The sequence below is a fragment of the Elephas maximus genome, chromosome 21 (assembly GCF_024166365.1).
Source record: "Elephas maximus indicus isolate mEleMax1 chromosome 21, mEleMax1 primary haplotype, whole genome shotgun sequence".
In the NCBI taxonomy this organism is placed as follows: domain Eukaryota; kingdom Metazoa; phylum Chordata; class Mammalia; order Proboscidea; family Elephantidae; genus Elephas; species Elephas maximus.
In genome coordinates, this window is record NC_064839.1 from 8,669,411 (window position 1) to 8,688,284 (window position 18,874).

The 18,874-nt window shown below is 38.0% G+C and overlaps 1 protein-coding gene across 4 annotated transcripts in view; it reads right to left on the reverse strand.

The window, feature by feature from the left end:
- The window catches only part of PHKB (phosphorylase kinase regulatory subunit beta), a 257,076-nt gene that overhangs the window by 154,729 nt on the left and 83,473 nt on the right, over nucleotides 1–18,874 (reverse strand). For all 4 annotated transcript variants that reach the window (XR_007514667.1, XM_049864306.1, XM_049864304.1 and 1 more), the window contains one exon: nucleotides 9,644–9,759. Coding sequence is in view for 3 of the 4 variants with exons in the window: in XM_049864306.1 (XP_049720263.1) it covers nucleotides 9,644–9,759 (116 nt within the window). In the remaining variant the exon portion in view is untranslated. The remainder of the gene's footprint in view (nucleotides 1–9,643; nucleotides 9,760–18,874) is intronic.

An 18,874-nucleotide genomic window follows, 5' to 3' on the forward strand; every position in this document is an offset into this window, starting at 1 on the left:
TGAATGACCTTCCGCAAAATTTTGCTTGTGTGTGACGTTAATGATATTGTTCTATACTATCCACATTCAGTTGGATCACCTTTCTTAGGAATAGGGATAATTATGGATTTCTTCCAGTCAGTTGGCCAGAAAGCTGTCTTCCATATTTCTTGACATACACTAGTGAGCACCTCCAGCGCTGCATCTGTTTGTTGAAACATCTCAATTGATATTCCATCAATTCCTGGAGACTTGTTTTTCACCAATGCCTTCAGAACAGCTTGGACTTCTTCCTTTGGTACCATCGGTCCTGATCATATACCACCTCTTGAAATGGTTGAACATTGACTAATTCTTTTTGGCATAATGACTGCATATTCCTTCCATCTTCTTTTGATGTTTCCTGCATTGTTTAATATTTTCCCCATAGAATCCTTCGCTATTGAACTCGAGCCTTGAATTTTTTCTTCAGTTCTCTCAGCTTGAGAAACACTGAGCATGTTCTTCCCTTTTGGTTTTTCATCTCCAGCTTTTTGCACATGTCATTATAATACTTTGCTTTGTCTTCTCGAGACACCCTTGTAAATCTTCTGTTCAGTTCTTTTACTTCAATTCTTCCTTTTGCTTGAGTGGCTCGACGTTCGAGAGCAAGTTTCAGAGTATCCTCTGACATCCATCTTGGTCTTTTCTTTCCTTCCTGTCTTTTCAATGACATCTTGCTTTCTTCATGTATGATGTCCTTGATGTCATTCCACAACTTGTCTGGTCTCTCGTCACTAGTGTTCAATGTGTCAAATCTCTTTTTCAGATGCTCTCTAAATTTAGATGGGATGTACTCAAGGTCGTATTTTGGCTTTCATGGACTTGCTCAGTTTCAGCTGATTTTCTTCAGTTTCAGCTTGAATTTGCAAATGAGCAATAGGCAGTCTGTTCCACAGTCGGCCCCTGACCTTGTTCTGACTGATGATATTGAGCTTCTCCATGGTCTCTTTCCACAGATGTAATCAATTTGATTTCTCTGTGTTCCATCTGGCAGGTCCATGTGTACAGTCTCCGTTTATGTTGGTGAAAGAAGGTATTTGCAAAGAAGAAGTCATCGGTCTTGCAAAATTCTATCATTCAATCTCCGGGATTGTTTCTATCACCAAGGCCATATTTTTCAACTACTGATCCTTCTTTGTTTCCAACTTTCGCATTCCAATCACCAGTAATTATCAATGCATCTTGATTGTATGTTAGATCAATTTCAGACTACAGCAGCTGATAAAAATCTTCTATTTCTTCAGCTTTGGCCCTAGTGGTTGATGCATAAATTTGAATAATAGTCATATTAACTGGTCTTCCTTGTAGGCTCACAGATATTATCCCATCACTGACAGCACTGTGCTTCGGGATAGATCTTGAAACGTTCTTTTGGATGATGAATGCAACACCATTCCTCTTCAAGTTGTCATTCCCAGCATAGTAGACTATATGATTGTCTGATTCAAAATGGCCAATACCAGTCCATTTCAGCTCACTAAGGCCTAGGATATCAATGTTTATGCATTCCATTTCATTTTTGATGATTTTCAATTTTCCTAGATTCATACTTCGTACATTCCAGGTTCCGATTATTAATGGATGTTTGCAGCTGTTTCTTCTTATTTTGAGTCGTGCCACATCAGCAAATGAAGGTTCCGAAAGCTTTACTCCATCCACATCACTAAGGTTGACTCTACTTTGAGGAGGCAGCTCTTGCCCAGTCATCTTTTGAGTACCTTCCAACCTGGGGGACTCATCTTCCAGCACTGTATCAGACAATGTTCTGCTGCTATTCATAAGGTTTTCACTGGCTAATGCTTTTCAGAAGTAGACTGCTGGGTCCTTCTTCCTAGTGTGTCTTCGTCTGGAAGCTCAGCTGAAACCTGTTCTCCATGGGTGGCCCTGCTGGTATCTGAATACCGGTGGCATAGCTTCTAGCATCACAGCAACACACAAGCCCCCACAGTAAAACAAATTGACATACCATAATTTTTGTTCATCCATTTGTCTGTTGATGGGCACCTAGGTTGTTTCCATTGTTTTGCTATCGTGAACACTGATGCAATGAACATGGGTGTGCATATATCTATTCATGTGAGGGCTCTTATTTCTGCAGGATATATTTCAATTAGTGGGGTTGCTGGATGGTAAGATACTTCTATTTCTAGCTTTTTAAGGAAGCTCCAAATCGATTTTCAAAGTGGCTGTACCATTTTACATTCCCACCAGCAGTGTGTAAGTGTTCCAGTCTCTCCACAACCTCTCCAACATTTATTATTTTCTATTTTTTGGATTAGTGCCAGCTTTTTTGGGGTGAGTTGTGTAGTTTTGATTTGCATTTCTTTAATGGCTAATGATTATGAGCATTTGTTCATGCATCTGTTAGCCACCTGAATGTCTTCTTTGGTGAAGTGTCTGTTCATATTCTTTGCCTATTTCCTAACGAGTTAGTCGTCTTTTTGTAGTTGGTTTTTGCAGTATCATGTAGATTTTAGAGATCAGGCGCTGATTCGAAATGTCATAGCTAAAAACTTTTTCCCAGTCTGTAGGTAATCTTTTTACTCTTTTGGTGAAGTCTTTGGATAAGCATAGGTGTTTGATTTTTAGGAGCTCTCAGTTATCTGGTTTTTCTTCTGCATTGTTAAAAAAAAAAAAAAAAATTTTTTTTATTGTTAGTGATGTTTTGTATACTCTTTATGCCATGTGTTAGGGCTCCTAACAGTGTCTCTATTTTCTCTTCCATGATCTTTATCGTATTAGATCTTATATTTAGGTCTTTGATCCATTTTGAGTTAGTTTTTGTATGTGGTGTGGGGTATGGGTCTTGTTTAATTTTTTTGCAGATCGACATCCAGTTATGCCAGCACCATTTGGTAAAGAGACTATCTTTTGACTTTGGGCCTTTGTCAAATATCAGCTCTTTATAGCTGGATGAATTTGTCAGGATTTTCAATTCTATTCCATTTGTCAATGTACCTGTTGTTGTACCAGAACCAGGCTGTTTTGACTACTGAGGTGGTATAATAGGTTCTAAAATCAGGTAGTGTGAGGCCTCCCACTTTGTGCTTCTTCAGTAATGCTTTACTTCTCTGGGGCCTCTCTGGGAGGGATTATTCTACCCCAGAAGTCTGTAAGTCTGTCCTTAGGCCTCTACCACATAGTTTTGATTGATGTGCATTTGTAGTAAGTTTTGAAATTGAGAATTGTTTTTTTTTTTAAGTCCTCTAACTTTGTCCTTTTTCAAGGATATTTTGGTTATCTGGGATCTCTTGCAATCCCACATTCATTTTCAGATAAGTTTTTCCATTTCTGCAAAAATACCATTGGTATTTTGATAGGGATTGTATTAAATCTCCAGACTGCTTTGGGGAGTATTACCATCTAAAAATATTAAGTCTTCCAATCTATGAACATGGAATGTCTTACCATTTATTTACACATTCTCTGATTTCTTTCAGTGATGTAGTTTTCAGAGTACAACTCTTCTCCTTCGTTAAATTTACTGTGAAGTATTTTATTCTTATTAGTGCTAACGTAAAATGGAATGTTACGTTCCTTCTTGAATGTTCATGGTTAGTGTGTAGAAATACAATTGATTTTTATATGTGGATCATGAATCCTGAAACTATGCTAAATTCACTTATTAGCTCTAATTGTTTGTTTATAGGGTTTTCAATACATAAGATCATATCATCTGTGAATATAGTTTTACTTCCTCCTTTCCAATATGAATGCCTTTAATTTCTTTGTCTTGCCTAAAAGGTCTGACTAGAACTTCAGTACAGTGTTGAATATCACTGGTAAAAGTGGGTATCCTCATCATGTTTCTGATCATAGCGGGAAAGCTTTCAGTCTTTCACCATTAAGTATGGTGTTAGCTGTGGTTTTTTTTCATAAATTCCCTAATCATGTTGAGAAGTTTCCCTTCTATTCCTAGTTTGTGAGTGTTTTTATTATGAAAAGGTGTTAGATTTTGTGAAATACTTCTGCATAAATTGGGACGATCACGTGTTTTTTTCCCTTCATTCTCTTAACGTGCTGTGTTATCTTGATTGATTTTTGGTATGCTGAACTACCCTTATATGCCTGTGATAAATCACACTTGGTTATTTTAACATGGCCTTCTAATATACTTCTGGAGTTTGCTTATTATTGTTTTGTTGATTCTTGCATCTCCATTCGGAACCAACACTGGTCTGTTATTTTCTTATGAAGTCTGTGTCTCGTTTTGGTGTCAGGTCAATGCTGGCCTCTTTGAATGAACAAAGAAGTGTTTTTTCCTCTTCTATTCTTTGAAAGGGTTTAAGAGGGATTGTTATTCATACTTCTTTAGAGGTATGGTAGAATTCCCTAATGAAGTCATCGAGTACCAGGCTTTTCTTTACCAGGAACTTTTTGATTACTAATTTATCTCTTTGTTATAGGTCAATCCATATTTGCTGTTACCTATAGAGTCAGTTTTGTAGTTTGTATTTCTGGGAATTTGTCCATTTCATCCAGGTTATCTAACTTGTTGGCATGTAATTGTTTCTTGGAAATCCTGGTGGCATAGTGGCGCTCCTTGGAAATCCCATGGGGCAGTTCTCTCTGTCCTATAGGGTTGCTATGAGTCTGAAACAACTCAAAGGCAATGGGTTTGGCTTTCTGGTTTGTTTCTGGCATTCTCTTATAATTCTTTTTATTTTGGTAAGGTTGGTAGTATTGTCCCTATTTTCACTTCTGATTTAGTAACATGAGTATTCTCCCTTTTTTCGTGGTCAGTCTAGCTAAAGGTTTATCAACTTTGTTGATTTATTCGAAAATCTACTTTTGCTTTAGTTGACTTTGTTTTTCTTTTATCAATTCTGTTTATTTCTATACTAATGATTATTGTTTCCTTCTTTCTACTAGCTTTGGGTTTAGTTTGTTCTTTTTCTAGTTCTTTATGGTGTAAAATCATATACTAAGCTGAGACGTTCTTTTATAACGTAGGTGTTTACAGCTATAAATTTCTAAGCACTACTTTGTATGTATCCCATGAATTTTGGTATGTTGTGTTTGTTTTCCTTTATCTCAAAGTATTTTCTAATTTGCTTCTTTGATTTCTTGGTAGTTTAAGATTGTGTTACTTAACATACACATTTCTGAGAATTTTCTGGTTTTCCTTTTGTCACTTACTTCTCGTTCAATTCCATTGTAGTTGGAGAAAATACTTAGTACAACTACAAATTTTTTAGATTTATTAAAACTTCTTTTGTGGCTTAACAAATGTCTATTGCTAAAAATGTTACATGTTCCGTGTGCAGTTGAAAAAAATGTACATTCTTAATGGGTGGAGTGTTCAGCATATGTCTGCTAAGTCTAGTATGTTTGTAGTGTTGTTCAAGTCTTCAATTTCCTCATTGATCTGTCTTAGTTATCTAGTGCCACTATAACAGAAATACCCCAAGTGGATGGCTTTAACAAAGAGAAATTTATTTTCTCATAGTCTAGTAGGTTATGAGTCTAAATTCAGGGCATCAGCTCCAGGGGAAGGCTCTCTCTCTCTCTTTTGGCTCCGGAGGAAGGTCCTTGTCTTTGATGCTCCCCTGGTCAAGGAGCTTCTCAGGCGCAGGGACCCCAGGTTCAAAGGACACACTGTGCTCCTGTTGCTGCTTTCTTGGTGGCATGAGGTCCCCAACTCTCTGCTTGTTTCCCTTTCATCTCTTGAGAGATAAAAGGTGGTGCAGGCCACCCCCCACATAAACTCCCTTTACATTGGATCAGGGATGTGACCTGGTAAGGGCATTACAATCCCACCCTAATCCTCTTTAACATAAAATTACAATCACAACATGGAAGACAACCATGGAATACTGGGAATCGTGGCCTAACCAAACTGATACATACATCTTTGGGGGGGACATAATTCAATCCATGACATCTTCTCTCTAGATGTTCTATCCATTACTGAAAGTTGTGTATTGAAGCCTCAACTCTGATTGTAGAATTCTCTATTTCTCCTTTCAATTCTGTCAATTTTTGCCTACAGGGCTCTGCGATTAGATATATTTATCTTTATAATCTTTATATTTTCTTGACAGATCAAAACTTTTATCTATATATAATGTCCTTTTTTGTCTCTTGTAACATTTTTTAATTAAAATTTATCTTTTCTATTATTACAACCGGAAACCCTGGTGGTGTAGTGGTTAAGTGCTACGGCTGCTAACCAAAGGGTTGGCAGTTCAAATCCACCAGGCGCTCCTTGGAAACTCTATGGTACAGTTCTACTCTGTCCTATAGGGTCACTATAAGTTGGAATCGACTTGATTGCACTGGGTTTGGTTTTTGGTTTTATTATGATAACCAACTTTCCTTTTGCTTGGTTATTCTTTGCATGGAATATGTTTCACTTTCAAACTATTTGTGCCTTTGGATCTAAAGTGAGCCTGTTATAGACAGTAGATACATGGCTCATTTTCTAAAAAAATTCATCCTACCAACCAATGCATTCCAAGTGAGAATTAAATGTATTCATATTTAACATAATTAGTACTGGTAAGTAAGGACTTATTTTTGCCATTTAGTCATTTGTTTTTTATATGTCGTATACCTTTTTCTCCCTCTTTCTTCCCTTACTGCCTTGTTTTTGATTTTTTGTAGTATACCATTTTTGTTCCCGTATCATATCCTATTCTATATTTTTTTGGTTATTTTCTTAGTGATTACCCTGGGCATTACAAATAGCTTAAATTTATAACAACCTAGTTTTAATTAACAGCAATATTAGCTTCAATATTATACCAAAACTCTGCTCTTATAGAGCTCTATGCCCCTCCTTTGTTGTTTTACAAATTACATCTCTGTATGTGCGCGTCCACTAAAATTGATTTATAATTACTATTTTAAGCATTTGTCTTTTAACTCATATAGAAAACCAACAGGAGTTACAAACCAAAAATACAATTATACTGGCTTTTATATTTATGTATGTACTTATCTTTACCAGTATTTCTTATTGGTTCTATGGCTTCAAGTTACTCTCCAGTATTCTTTCATTTCAGCCTGAAAGGCTCCCTTTAACATGTCTCGTAGGGTAGGTTCACTAATGACGATTTCCCCTAGCTTTTGTTTTTCTGGGAATATCTTAAAATTTCCTTGATTTTTGGAGGATAGCTTTCCTGGATATAGAATTCTTAGTTGATAATTTTGTTTGCCTGTTTTTTTCTTTCAGCACTTTAAATACATCATGCCACTGTTTTTTGGTTTCCACGATTTCTGATGAGAAACAGTAAATCTTACTGAGCATTCCTTGTATGTAAGGAGTTGCTTGCTTCTCTCTTGCGGCTTTCAAGATTCTCTTTTTGTCTTTGGTTTCAACAGTTTAATTATAATGTGTCTCAATGTGGATCTCCGAATTTGTCCTACTTGGAGTTCACTGAATGTCCTGTATGTGAAAGTGTTTTTCAATAAATTTGAGATTTCAGCCATTATTTCTTGAAACAGTATTTCTGTTCCTTTTTCTCTTTCCTCTCCTCTGGTACTCTCATTACCCATGTTGGTGGGCTTAACAGTGTTTCACATTTCTCAGAGTTTCTGTTCATATTTCTTCATTCTTCATCTTTGTGCTTCGGCTACCATAATTCAATCTACATGTTCAATGATCCTTCCTTCTGCTTGCTGACATCTGCTACTAAACACTTCTAGTAAATTTTTCATTTTAGTTTTTGTACTTTTCAGCTTCAGAATTTCTATTTGGTTCTTTTCTATTATTTGTATTTCATTACTGATATTCTCATTTTGGTAGGACATCACACTCTTGGATCCTTTAGCTCTCTGAGCATGTTTAAGACAGCTGGTTTTAAAATCCTTGTCTAATAAGTTTGATGTCTAGGCTTTCTAATGAAGTCTTTTCTTTATTCCTTTGAATGGGCCATAATTTCTAGATTCTTTGCATACTTCATAATTCTTGTTTTAAAACTGGAAATTTTGGATGTTATAATGTGGTAACTCTAGAAATCAGATTATTCTTCCTTCCTTGGGTTTGTTATTACTGCCTGCTGTGGGTTGTAGCTGTTTAGTGACTTCTAAATTATCTTTGTAAAGACTGTATTTACTGTCGTGTGTGGTTACTAAAATGACTGTTCCATTAGCTTAGTGGTCAGATAGTGATTTGACATAGATTTCCCTAAACAAATGAAGCTTAAAAAGAAAAATCCACCAATATTTGCAGTTGGGATCTTTATGTTTGCTGGGGCATGTCTTCAACACTTAGCTGAGCACTTCATATCTTTGCCTTCTCTTTTACTTCTTGTTTGCTCAAAGCTTGAAGGTCAGCCCGAGGTGAGAGCTTACTGCCTCCTCATCTTGGGCATGCGTATGACTTTATAGATCATGCGGAACATGTGCAAGGCTGCTGAAGTCCTTATGCTGCAATACCTCACTCCCTAGCTCTTCCTCCCAGACTTCTCAGCACATTTATTGTTTGAACAAAATCAATCCTTTCCCTCAGGCTGCAATGGCTGGTTCATTTGCTTTTAAATGTTTTTAAGGAATGCCTTCTGCATGGCCATTTCTCTGCCAGAGAGAGTTCTGAGTAAAGTGAAATAAAGGGAAGCTCTTTGTGTAAGTCCTTCAAGGAGCCACCAGACATGTCAAAACAGACCACCACAATTGTTTGAGAACAAGGTCCACTCTGTTCACTCTGACAGAAGGAACCTACAGTGGGAAGGCAAGCTGTAGTCATTAAGTCTGCCACCAAGCTGGGGAGAGGGTAATGGGACAAGGATACGTTAAAATGTTACAAAATTCACCTGCTTGGTTTTAGTCACCTTTTTTCTTTTTGAATAAACATTATTCAGCTTGGTTTACTGTAAATCTTTCAACTTGGTTGCTATAAACCTTTGATTATTTTTCAGAGTTCTGGAAAAGTTGATTCTGACAGTTTTTTGCCAGTTTTGTGTGTGTGTGTTTTGTAAAGGATGAACCTTTGAGTTACCTGATCTGCTATTTTTGCTACCATTACTTGACACCCATTTTATATTTAAAAGGTGACCTCTTGGGCATAAAATTAGGATACAATCCTAACTGAGGGATGCATTCAGTCACTAATGCTATTTTCCTTACCCTAGAGAGTAATGAAACTTCCTAAAGTACTAATGTCAATCGCCAACTATTGCTGTTTATTCAAACCTACTATACCACAACTCCTCTTACAGGTGACATTAAATGTTAAGCTTTACATGAAGAATCTGTAGTTAAGATAAAAACCAGCTCTATAACATGGGAGAGAAGTTTTTCCATGCAATACATACACAACCTGTGTTTGGAAATTTTAATATACTTGACTTTTCAAATAACATCATTTCAAAGAGATACAGAAAATAACTTGGATGAGCAGAAAGGTCAAGCCGTCGATTACAGATGAAAGCTGATATGAACGTACTGACATATTATGAGGTGGGGAAAGACTCCCTGCTCCTTTTTTGGATCAGTTTATGGACACCAAGAGATAATCCTTATGTTTAATTTTAACTGAATTTCATTGGTATAATATAGAAAAAAATAAGTTGAAAATTAACATAGAAACCACAGTTCCAAACTAATACTTTGATTTTCTATTCATATTCAAATTCCATACGTTAAAATAATAAAAAACACTCAGAAATCAGCAAATTACCTTGAATGTAGTTCAGTACTGCCATTGTTATATTTGCTTCCTCTTTCCCAAATACCAAAGTCTGGCACACGGTAAACTCTTTCTACACAAAATACAAGATTTTGAATGAAAGCGACCTAAAAGAAAGAAAATATAAGTATACAGAAAATAACAGGATCTTTAGATATTAACAAGAACAATTAGATGCTATTTGAATTTCCATACACATATTTTCCTCAAACACATTTATTAACATGTTGAAATTCTTGTGATTATCACATTACTAAACATCTTATACTTGGTGTTTCTAATATACAGTCTAAACTGGGAGCCCAGTAATGGACAGTACAGAAACACAACTTAAATATAATTCTTCCACCCCATATCTCTTAGGTCTTTATGAGGACTCTGCATCTTAAGAATTAAAGAAAAACAGAAAGTGTTGCTTTTGTACTAGGTAAGGGAATCTGAAATGTCCACATAAAATGTTAAGTCTAAAAGTTTGGAGATGCAAAGTTACTTTTTTGTTATAAAAAATGCCAGTACTAGAGTGGATCAACTTGGAGGCTTCAGTCTATTTATTCTTCTGGAATCTAATCTTCCTGAATTTTACATAGTTACAGGTACCTTTTGCTATAAACTAAAAGCTCTCAGTTGGAGGTGGGCTCCAAGCAACAGGCTAGGAGTCACAGCTTTGACGTAAAGACTTCAGATATTTGATGAAATCTGAACTCTCAGAAGTAACTACAGAAAGCAAAAACTGTAATTAGTTCTTCATTTAATTCATGTTTATTAATTTTAACAAAGACAATTTCTTAAGTGGGCTATGTGTTCTGATAAAAAGGTTGAAAATGAGAAACTGAAAACAGTTGGTCCTCATTATTTGCACATTCCATATTTGTGCATTTGCTAAACTGCTAAAATATATTTGTAACCCCAACCTCCAGTGCTCTTGCAGCTATTTGCAGACATGCACAGAGTGGCAAAAAAATTGAGACATCTGTTATGGATTGAATTATGCCCTCTCAAGAGACATGTCAAAGCCCTGACACCTGTACCTGTGAATATGACCCTGTTTGGAAATAGGGTTGTTCTTTTCTCAACAGTTTTAAGTCAAACAGGGTAAGGTGGAGGATCTTAGTCCTAATCCTTTTTGAGTGGTGTCTTATAAAAGGGGAGAACAGACACGAGAAGAGTCACACACCAAGTGGAAGTCCATGTAAGGATTCGTTTAGCAGCCAAGAAATGCCAAGAAACACCTGGGGCTACCAGCAAGGAAGGATCTTCCCCTAGAACTAACAGAGAGCACAGCCCTGCTGATGGCCTGAATCTGGACTTCTGGCCTCTACAACCATGGGAAAGTAAGTTTCTGTTCTTTAAAGCAACCCACTTTGTGATATTTTATCATGGTTCCTAAGAAACTAAGACTTTGAGTGATGCGCATATGCCAGCTGACAGGAAATAACAGGGTGCTCTGCCTTCTTATTTCAGCTCTTAAACGGCAAACAAATGTCCTTTTCACCAGCTATTTATTGCCATGTTTTGCATTTTGGGGACTTTGTTGGTGATCTTGCTGTATAAAATGATTCCCAAGCAAGTTAAACTGATGTCTGATGTTCCTAAGCACAAGAAGGCTGTGATGTGGCCTACGGAGAAAACAGGTGTGCTAGATGAACTTCATTCCAACAAGAGTTATGGACTACTGGTTTTGAGTTCAATATTAATGAAACGACAGCATGTATTATATGAGATGTTCTTAAAGAGAAACACACATAACACAAGGTTCTCTTGACTGGTTGACGAAAATGTGACCTGAGGTTTCCTAATTCTGTATTTCCCCTAGAAGCAATGTCTCAGTCATTGCTAACTCAGTATTCACAGCAACTTTACAGAAAATAACGGCATGAACAATGAGAACTGATGATCCATGCATTTGCCTCCCCTTCATCACAAAAAAAAAAAAAAAAAAAATTTTTTTTTTTCACAAGACGCTCTGAAGTAGGTGCACATCCCTCTACACACGCAAAAAACCAAACCTGATTCCATGAAATTGATTCCAACTCATGGTGACCCTACAGGGCAGAGTAAAACTGCTCCATAGGGTTTCCAAGGAGCAGCTGGTGGATTCAAATTGCCAATCTTTGGGTGAGCAGCTGGGCTCTTAATCACTGCACCACCAGGGCTCCCAAATATTTTTATCGTTGTATTATATGTGTGTGTGTGTGTGTACATATGTATACACATAATATGTATTACACATAATATACATATATATTTATAAAATAAACTTGGCAATTTTAAGCACTTTTGAGTGTACAGTTCAGTGGCACTTAGTACATTCACAGTGCTGTGTACCCATCATCAATCACAAGCTATTTCCAAAAATTTTTCATACATCAAACAAACTCTGCATTTATTAAGCAGCAACTCTTAATTCCCTCCTCCCTACTGCCCTGGTAACCTATGATCTACTTCCTGTCTCTGTAAATCTGCCTATTGAAGATATTTTATATAAGTGGATTCATATAATACTAATCCTTTTGCGTCCAGCTTATTTCACTTAGCATGTTTTCGAGGTTCATTCACGCCATTCATTTTATCGCTGAATAATACGTATATACCACTTTTTGTTTATTAATTCATCTGCTGAGAGACACTCGAGTTGTTTCCTTTTCTGCTATTGTGAATAATGTTGCAATGAACCTTGGTGCACAAGTCTGTTTTCAATTCTTTTCAGTATACACCCAGAAGTGGAATTCCTGGGTAATGGGGTAACTGTTTAACTTTTTGAAGGACCACCAAATTCTCTTCCACAGCAGCTGCACCATTTTACATTCCTACCAGCAATACATGAGGGTTCCAATTTCTCAACATCCTCACCAACACTTGTTATTTTATGTTTATTATTACTATTATTACAGCGATCCTGTGGTTGATGATGTTGTTGTAGAGTCAGTCCCCATCTCATGGCGAGGCCAATGACAATAGAATGAAACACTGTCTGGTCGTGCACCATTTCCACAATCAGTTGCTGTCGAAACATTGTGATCCATACAGTTTACACTGGCTGATTTTTGGAAGTAGATTTCCAGGTTTTTCTTCTGGAAGCTTTGCTGAAGCCTGTTCAGCAACATAGCAACACACAAGCCTCCACTGGCAGACAGGTGATGGCTGCACATGAAGCTCACTGGTCTCAAACCAAACTCAGGTCTCCCCCCTGGAAGGTGACAGTTCTACCACCAAAACACCAATGCCTCATGTAGCCATCCCAGTAGGAGCGAAGTGGTTTCTTACTGACGTTGTGATTTGCTTTTCCTTAATGTGGAGCATCTTTTCATGCGCTTCTTGGCCAAATGTATATCCTCTTTGCAGAAATGTGTATTCAAGTCCTTTGCCCATTTTTCAACTGGGTTCTGGCTTTTTTTCCTTTTTTGGGTGTTCAACTGTAGTTCATTACATATTTTGGATATTAATGCCTTACCAGGTATGTGATTTGCAAATATCTCCTCCCATTTTGTGGGTGGTCTTTTTACTCTCTTGATAGTGTCCTTTAATGCACGAAAGTATTTAACTTTAATGAAGTCCACTTATCTATTTTTTCTTTTGTTGCTGTTCTTTCGTTTTCATATTTAAGCAGCTACCACCAAATCCTAGTGTTTTATGCTAAGTTCTCTAGAGAAGAAAAACCAATGAAGTGTCTATATACGTATACACATATATATATGGAGAGAAAGACACGTTTATATCAAGGAAATGGCTCATGCATTTGTAGAAGCTGAAAAGTCCCAAGTCTGTGGGTCAGGCTGGAGGCTTCTCCTGACTCACGAAGATGCAGGGGCTGGCGAACCCAAGGTCAGACAACAGGCCTCTGGCTCACAGGCTGCAGTGGCTGATGAATCCCAAGACTGGCAGGTAAGCCACCAGCTCAAGTCCCAAGAACTGCAGGTCAGGTGAACAGGAGCCAGCTGCAGGATCCAGAGTGGACAAAAGCCCATGAGCCTTGCCAGAAGGTCCACCTACACTGGATGCAGGCCACATCTCCAAGGAAACTCCATCTCAACTGGTTAGCTACTTACAGCATATCCCATCACAGAGGTGATAGCATTATGTCAGATGTCGTCATGGAGATGATTACATCATTATTCAACTGTCAAACTACATCATGACTGCCAAATCACCGAAAATCACGGCCCAGCCAAGTTGACAAATGACCTTAACAATTACACAAAGGTTATGAAGATTTGCCTCTGTCTTCTTTTGTGAGTTTTATAGTTTTTGCTCTTAAATTTAGGCCTCTGATCTATTTTAAGTTAATTTTTGTATACGGTTTAAAGTAGATTCTTTTGCATGTGAATATTTGGTTTTCCCAGCACCATTTATTGAAGAGACTGTTCTCTCCCCATTGAATGCTCTTGGCACCCTTGTCAAAAATCAGCTGACTATAGACGTGAAGGTTTATTTCCAGGCTTCAATTCTATATCTTTGGTCTATATGTCCATCCTTATTCTAGTACTACACTGTTTTGATTACAGTGCCATTATACATTTTGAAATTTGGAAGCACCAGTCATCCAACTCGGTTCTTCTTCAACATTGGTTTGGTTATTCTAGGTTCCTTGAACTTCCATATGAATATTAGGATAGGGTTTTCCAGTGCTGCAAAAAAACACGATGGGGATTTTGGTAGGGACCGCACTGAATCTATATCTTCCTTTGGATACTACTATCATCTTAACAATGTTCTTTGATGAAGACATGGTATCTTTCCATTTATTTAGGTCTTCTTTAATTTCTATCAGCAATGTTTTGTAATTTTCAGTGTAAAAGCCCTATAACTCCTTGGTTAAACTTATTCTAAGTATTTTATTATTTTTGATGCTATTGTAAATAAAATTATTTTCTTGATTTCTGTTTCGGGCTGTTCATTGCTGGTACAAGAAATAGATTTTTGAGTGTCGATTCTGTATTCTATAATGACAACATTTGTTCATTAATGTTAACAGATTCTTTTGGTGGATTCTTTAGGGTTGTCTATGCATAAAATCTTATCATCTGAGAATAGAGTTAGTTTTCCTACTTTCTTTTCAAATTCTATGCCTTTTATTTCTTTTTCTTGATAATTGTTCTGACCAGGACTTTCAATACTACATTGATTAGAAGTGGGGAACGTAAGCATTCTTGTTTTTTTTTTTTCCTGATTTTAGGAGAAGAGCTTTCAACCTTTCATCATGAGTATGATTTTAACCGTGAGTTATTTTTATTTTTAAATATGGCCTTTATCATGTTTTGGAAACCCTGGTGGCATAGTGGTTAACTGCTACGGCTGCTAACCAAAGGATCGACAGTTTGAACCCGCCGGGGCTCCCTGGAAACTCTGTGGGGCAGTTCTACTCTGTCCTATAGGGTCGCTATGAGTCGGAATCGACTCGACAGCACTGGTTAGGTTTTGGCTTTATCATGTCTAGGTTGCTCCTAATGTATACATATCTTAAGGATGCAACAATAACAACACTAGCAGCCAAGGTAAAGATTCATCAGTAAACCAGAAACTCTTAGAAACTACAGACCGAGAAAAACCAGCTGAGAAGGAATTGATGGAGAAGTCAAAGCAGAGGAAATCAATGCCTCCCAAAATGGTTCTTCATTTTTTTTTTAATAATTTTTATTGTGCTTTAAATGAAAGTTTACAAATCCAGTCAGTTTCTCACACACCTTGCTACACACTCCCAATTACTCTCCCCCTAATGAGACAGCCCGCTCTCTCCCCCCACTCTCTCTTTTCTTGTCCATTTTGGCAGCTTCTAACCCCCTCCACCCTCTCATCTCCCCTCCAGGCAGGAGATGCCAACATAGTCTCAAGTGTCCACCTGATCCAAGAAGCTCACTCCTCACCAGCATCCCTCTCCAACCCATTGTCCAGTCCAATCCATGCCTGAAGAGTTGGCTTCGGGAATGGCTCCTGTCCCGGGGCAACAGAGGGTCTAGGGGCCATGACCACCGGGGTCCTTCTAGTCTCAGCCAGACCATTAAGTCTGGTCTTATGAGAATTTGGGGTCTGTATCCCACTGCTCTCCTGCTCCCTCAGGGGTTCTCTGTTGTGTTCCCTGTCAGGGCAGTCATAGGTTATAGCCGGGCACCATCTAGTTCTTCTGGTCTCAGGATGATGTAGTCTCTGGTTCATGTGGCCCTTTCTGTCTCTTGGTTGCATAATTACCTTGAGTCCTTGGTGTTCTTCATTCTCCTTTGATCCAGGTAGGCTGAGACCAATTGATTTAAGACCCCAGATGGCACTCTTCAATGTGGGATCCAGGATGTTTTCTTAATAGATTTTATTATGCCAGTTGACTTAGATGTCCCCTGAAACCATGGTCCCCAAACCCCCACCCCTGCTACACTGTCCTTGGAAGCAGTTTATTCAGGAAACTTCTTTGCTTTTGGTTTAGTCCATTTGTGCTGACCTCCCCTGTATTGTGTGTTGTCTTCCCCTTCACCTAAAGTAGTTCTTATCTACTATCTAACTAGAGAATACCTTTCTCCCTCCCCCCTCTAGTAACGACAAAAGAATGTTTTCTTCTCAGTTTAAATTGTTTCTCAAGTTCTTATAATAGTGGTCTTATACAATATTTGTCCTTTCGCAACTGACTCATTTCACTCAGCATAATGCCTTCCAGGTTCCTCCATGTTATGAAATGTTTCACAGATTCCTCACTGATCTTTATCGATGCGTAGTATTCCACTGTGTGAATATACCATAATTTATTCATCCATTCATCTGTTGATGGGCACCTTGGTTGCTTCCATCTTTTTGCTATTGTAAACAGTGCTGCAATAAACATGGGTGTGCATATATCTGTTCGTGTAAAGGCTCTTATTTCTCTAGGATATATTCCAAGGAGTGGGATTGCTGGATCTTATGGTAGTTCTATTTCTAGCTTTTTAAGAAGTCCCAAATTGATTTCCAAAGTGGTTGTACCATTTGACATTCCCACCAGCAGTGTAGAAGTGTTCCAATCTCTCCACAGCCTCTCCAACATTATTATTTTTAGATTAATGCCAGCCTTGTCGGAGTGAGATGAAATCTCATTGTAGTTTTGATCTGCATTTCTCTAATGGCTAATGATCGTGAGCACTTCCTCATGTATCTGTTGGCTACCCGAATGTCTTCTTTACTGAAGTGTCTGTTCATATCTTTTGCCCATTTTAAAATGGTTCTTCTTATTCTCTGTGTGTTCATAAAATTTCTAAGCTGGAGTCACCAAATATATTGGTGAAGACTTGATCAGGGAGCAATCACCCAGGTCATCTCAGAAATGCTCAATAGACAGGACACCCGAAGGACACCCTGACCTTTCCCTCCTCCTCCCCAGCAGAGAGAATATGCGCCCTTGGGCAAAGAAATGTTTGCTCATTTAAGTGAAGGAGACAGTAACCAGGGTGTTTTCACAGAAACAGAATAGAGCATGACTTAATTCTAGACTTGAATAAAACACACACCTATCCCACAACTCGTCCACCCAGGAGCAGAGAGAAGTACATATCCACAGTTACCAAAAATTTTTAAACTTTTTATTTTCTACTAATTTTATAGTTACTGAAAAGTTGCATGAGTACAGAGTTCCTACATATCCCTCATCCACCTTCCCATAATGTTAATATCTTACGTACATGTGCTCAGAATCAGGAAACTGACATTTTATAGTTAATACCCCGTTGCCATCGAGTCGATCCTGACTCATAGCGACCCTATAGGACAGAGTAGAACTGACCAATAGAGTTTCCAAGGAGCACCTGGTGGATTCAAACTGCATACCTTTTGGTCAGCAGCCATAGCATTTAACCACTATGCCACCAGGTTATAGTTAATAGTATAGCTAATACCATCAACTAAAGACTACAAATAGAATTTTACCAGTTTTTGTGCTAATGTCCTTTTTCTATTCCAGGATCCTGTCCAATATACTACATTATATTTAGTTGGCTTATTTCAAAGTTAGTCTTTCCTTGCTTTTCATGGCCTTTCTGGTTGTCTAATGTTTTCTCATAATTGGAATGAAGTAACGCAATTTTAGCAAGAATATCACAGAAATCATGTTGCAACCCCCTTAGCCCATCATTTCACAGGAAGGGAATACGTCTTCTTACTGATGGTGACAACCTTGATTACTTAGTTAATGGTGATTTCTGCGGGGCTTCTCCAATATACTGTCAGAATCTTTCCTTTGTATTTAATAAATACCTTAGAGGAAATGTTTTCAGACTGGGGAAATTCTTCGCTCCCGCTAATTTTAGCAGACATTAGTGAACCTTACGTGTGGTAATTATTACAGTGGTTCTTGCCTGAAGGTGAGTTTCAGTCTCCACCTTTCTTTCGACATTTATTAATTGGAAATGTACTGTAACAACATTTTTTTTACACTATTGCAATGAACATTTTAGTATATCTCTAGAAAGAAGCTCCCCCACCATTTTTACATCAGGGTAGTCCCTGGGTGGCACAAACAGTTAACTCACTCGTTTGGCTGCTAACCGAGAGGTAGGAGGCTTGAGTCCACCCAGAGTATCTCAGAAAAATAAAAAACTCAGCAACTGAAAATCCTGTGGGGCACTGTTCTACCCTCACATACATGGGGTCACCCTAAGTTGAAATCGACTTGATGGCAACTGGTTTACACAGAGATATAATATTTGTGCAGCACACCAAGGTAAGTGGACAAGGTTACCTACAGCAAGAAGCTGCTGGCCTGGGTGGTATGGATATCCTATGCCCCACGACCCCCTTGAGGATAAAGGACTCAGTACCTGTAAGCTGTCTGTGGCCCTCTATTAGGGAAATTCTGAATCTAGAGTATATATCTGAAATGTGAATTGCTGAAGTGTAGACTAGGTACACCTTTAAATTTACCAGATGTTGCAAAATTGACAACCAAATTAGATATACAGACATATGCTCGCCCCAGTGGTATACAGAGTTCTCATTGCTTTGCATCATTCACCAATACCTAGGATAATCCAACTCTTTGTTTACACCTTTCTGATAAAGAGGGATATGGTGTATCATTGGGTCTTTAATTTTGAATTTACTTGATTATGTTCTTGCGATGCTATAAAAGGGGCAAGGTGGGCTAATCCCAACTTTATCACTAACTGCATGGCAATGGTCAACATGAATCCAATTTCCAGCTGGATCCAGAATTCATTTTCCCACATCTCCTTTCCCTATCATCCTTGGCCACCCAGGGCCAGGTCATCAGGT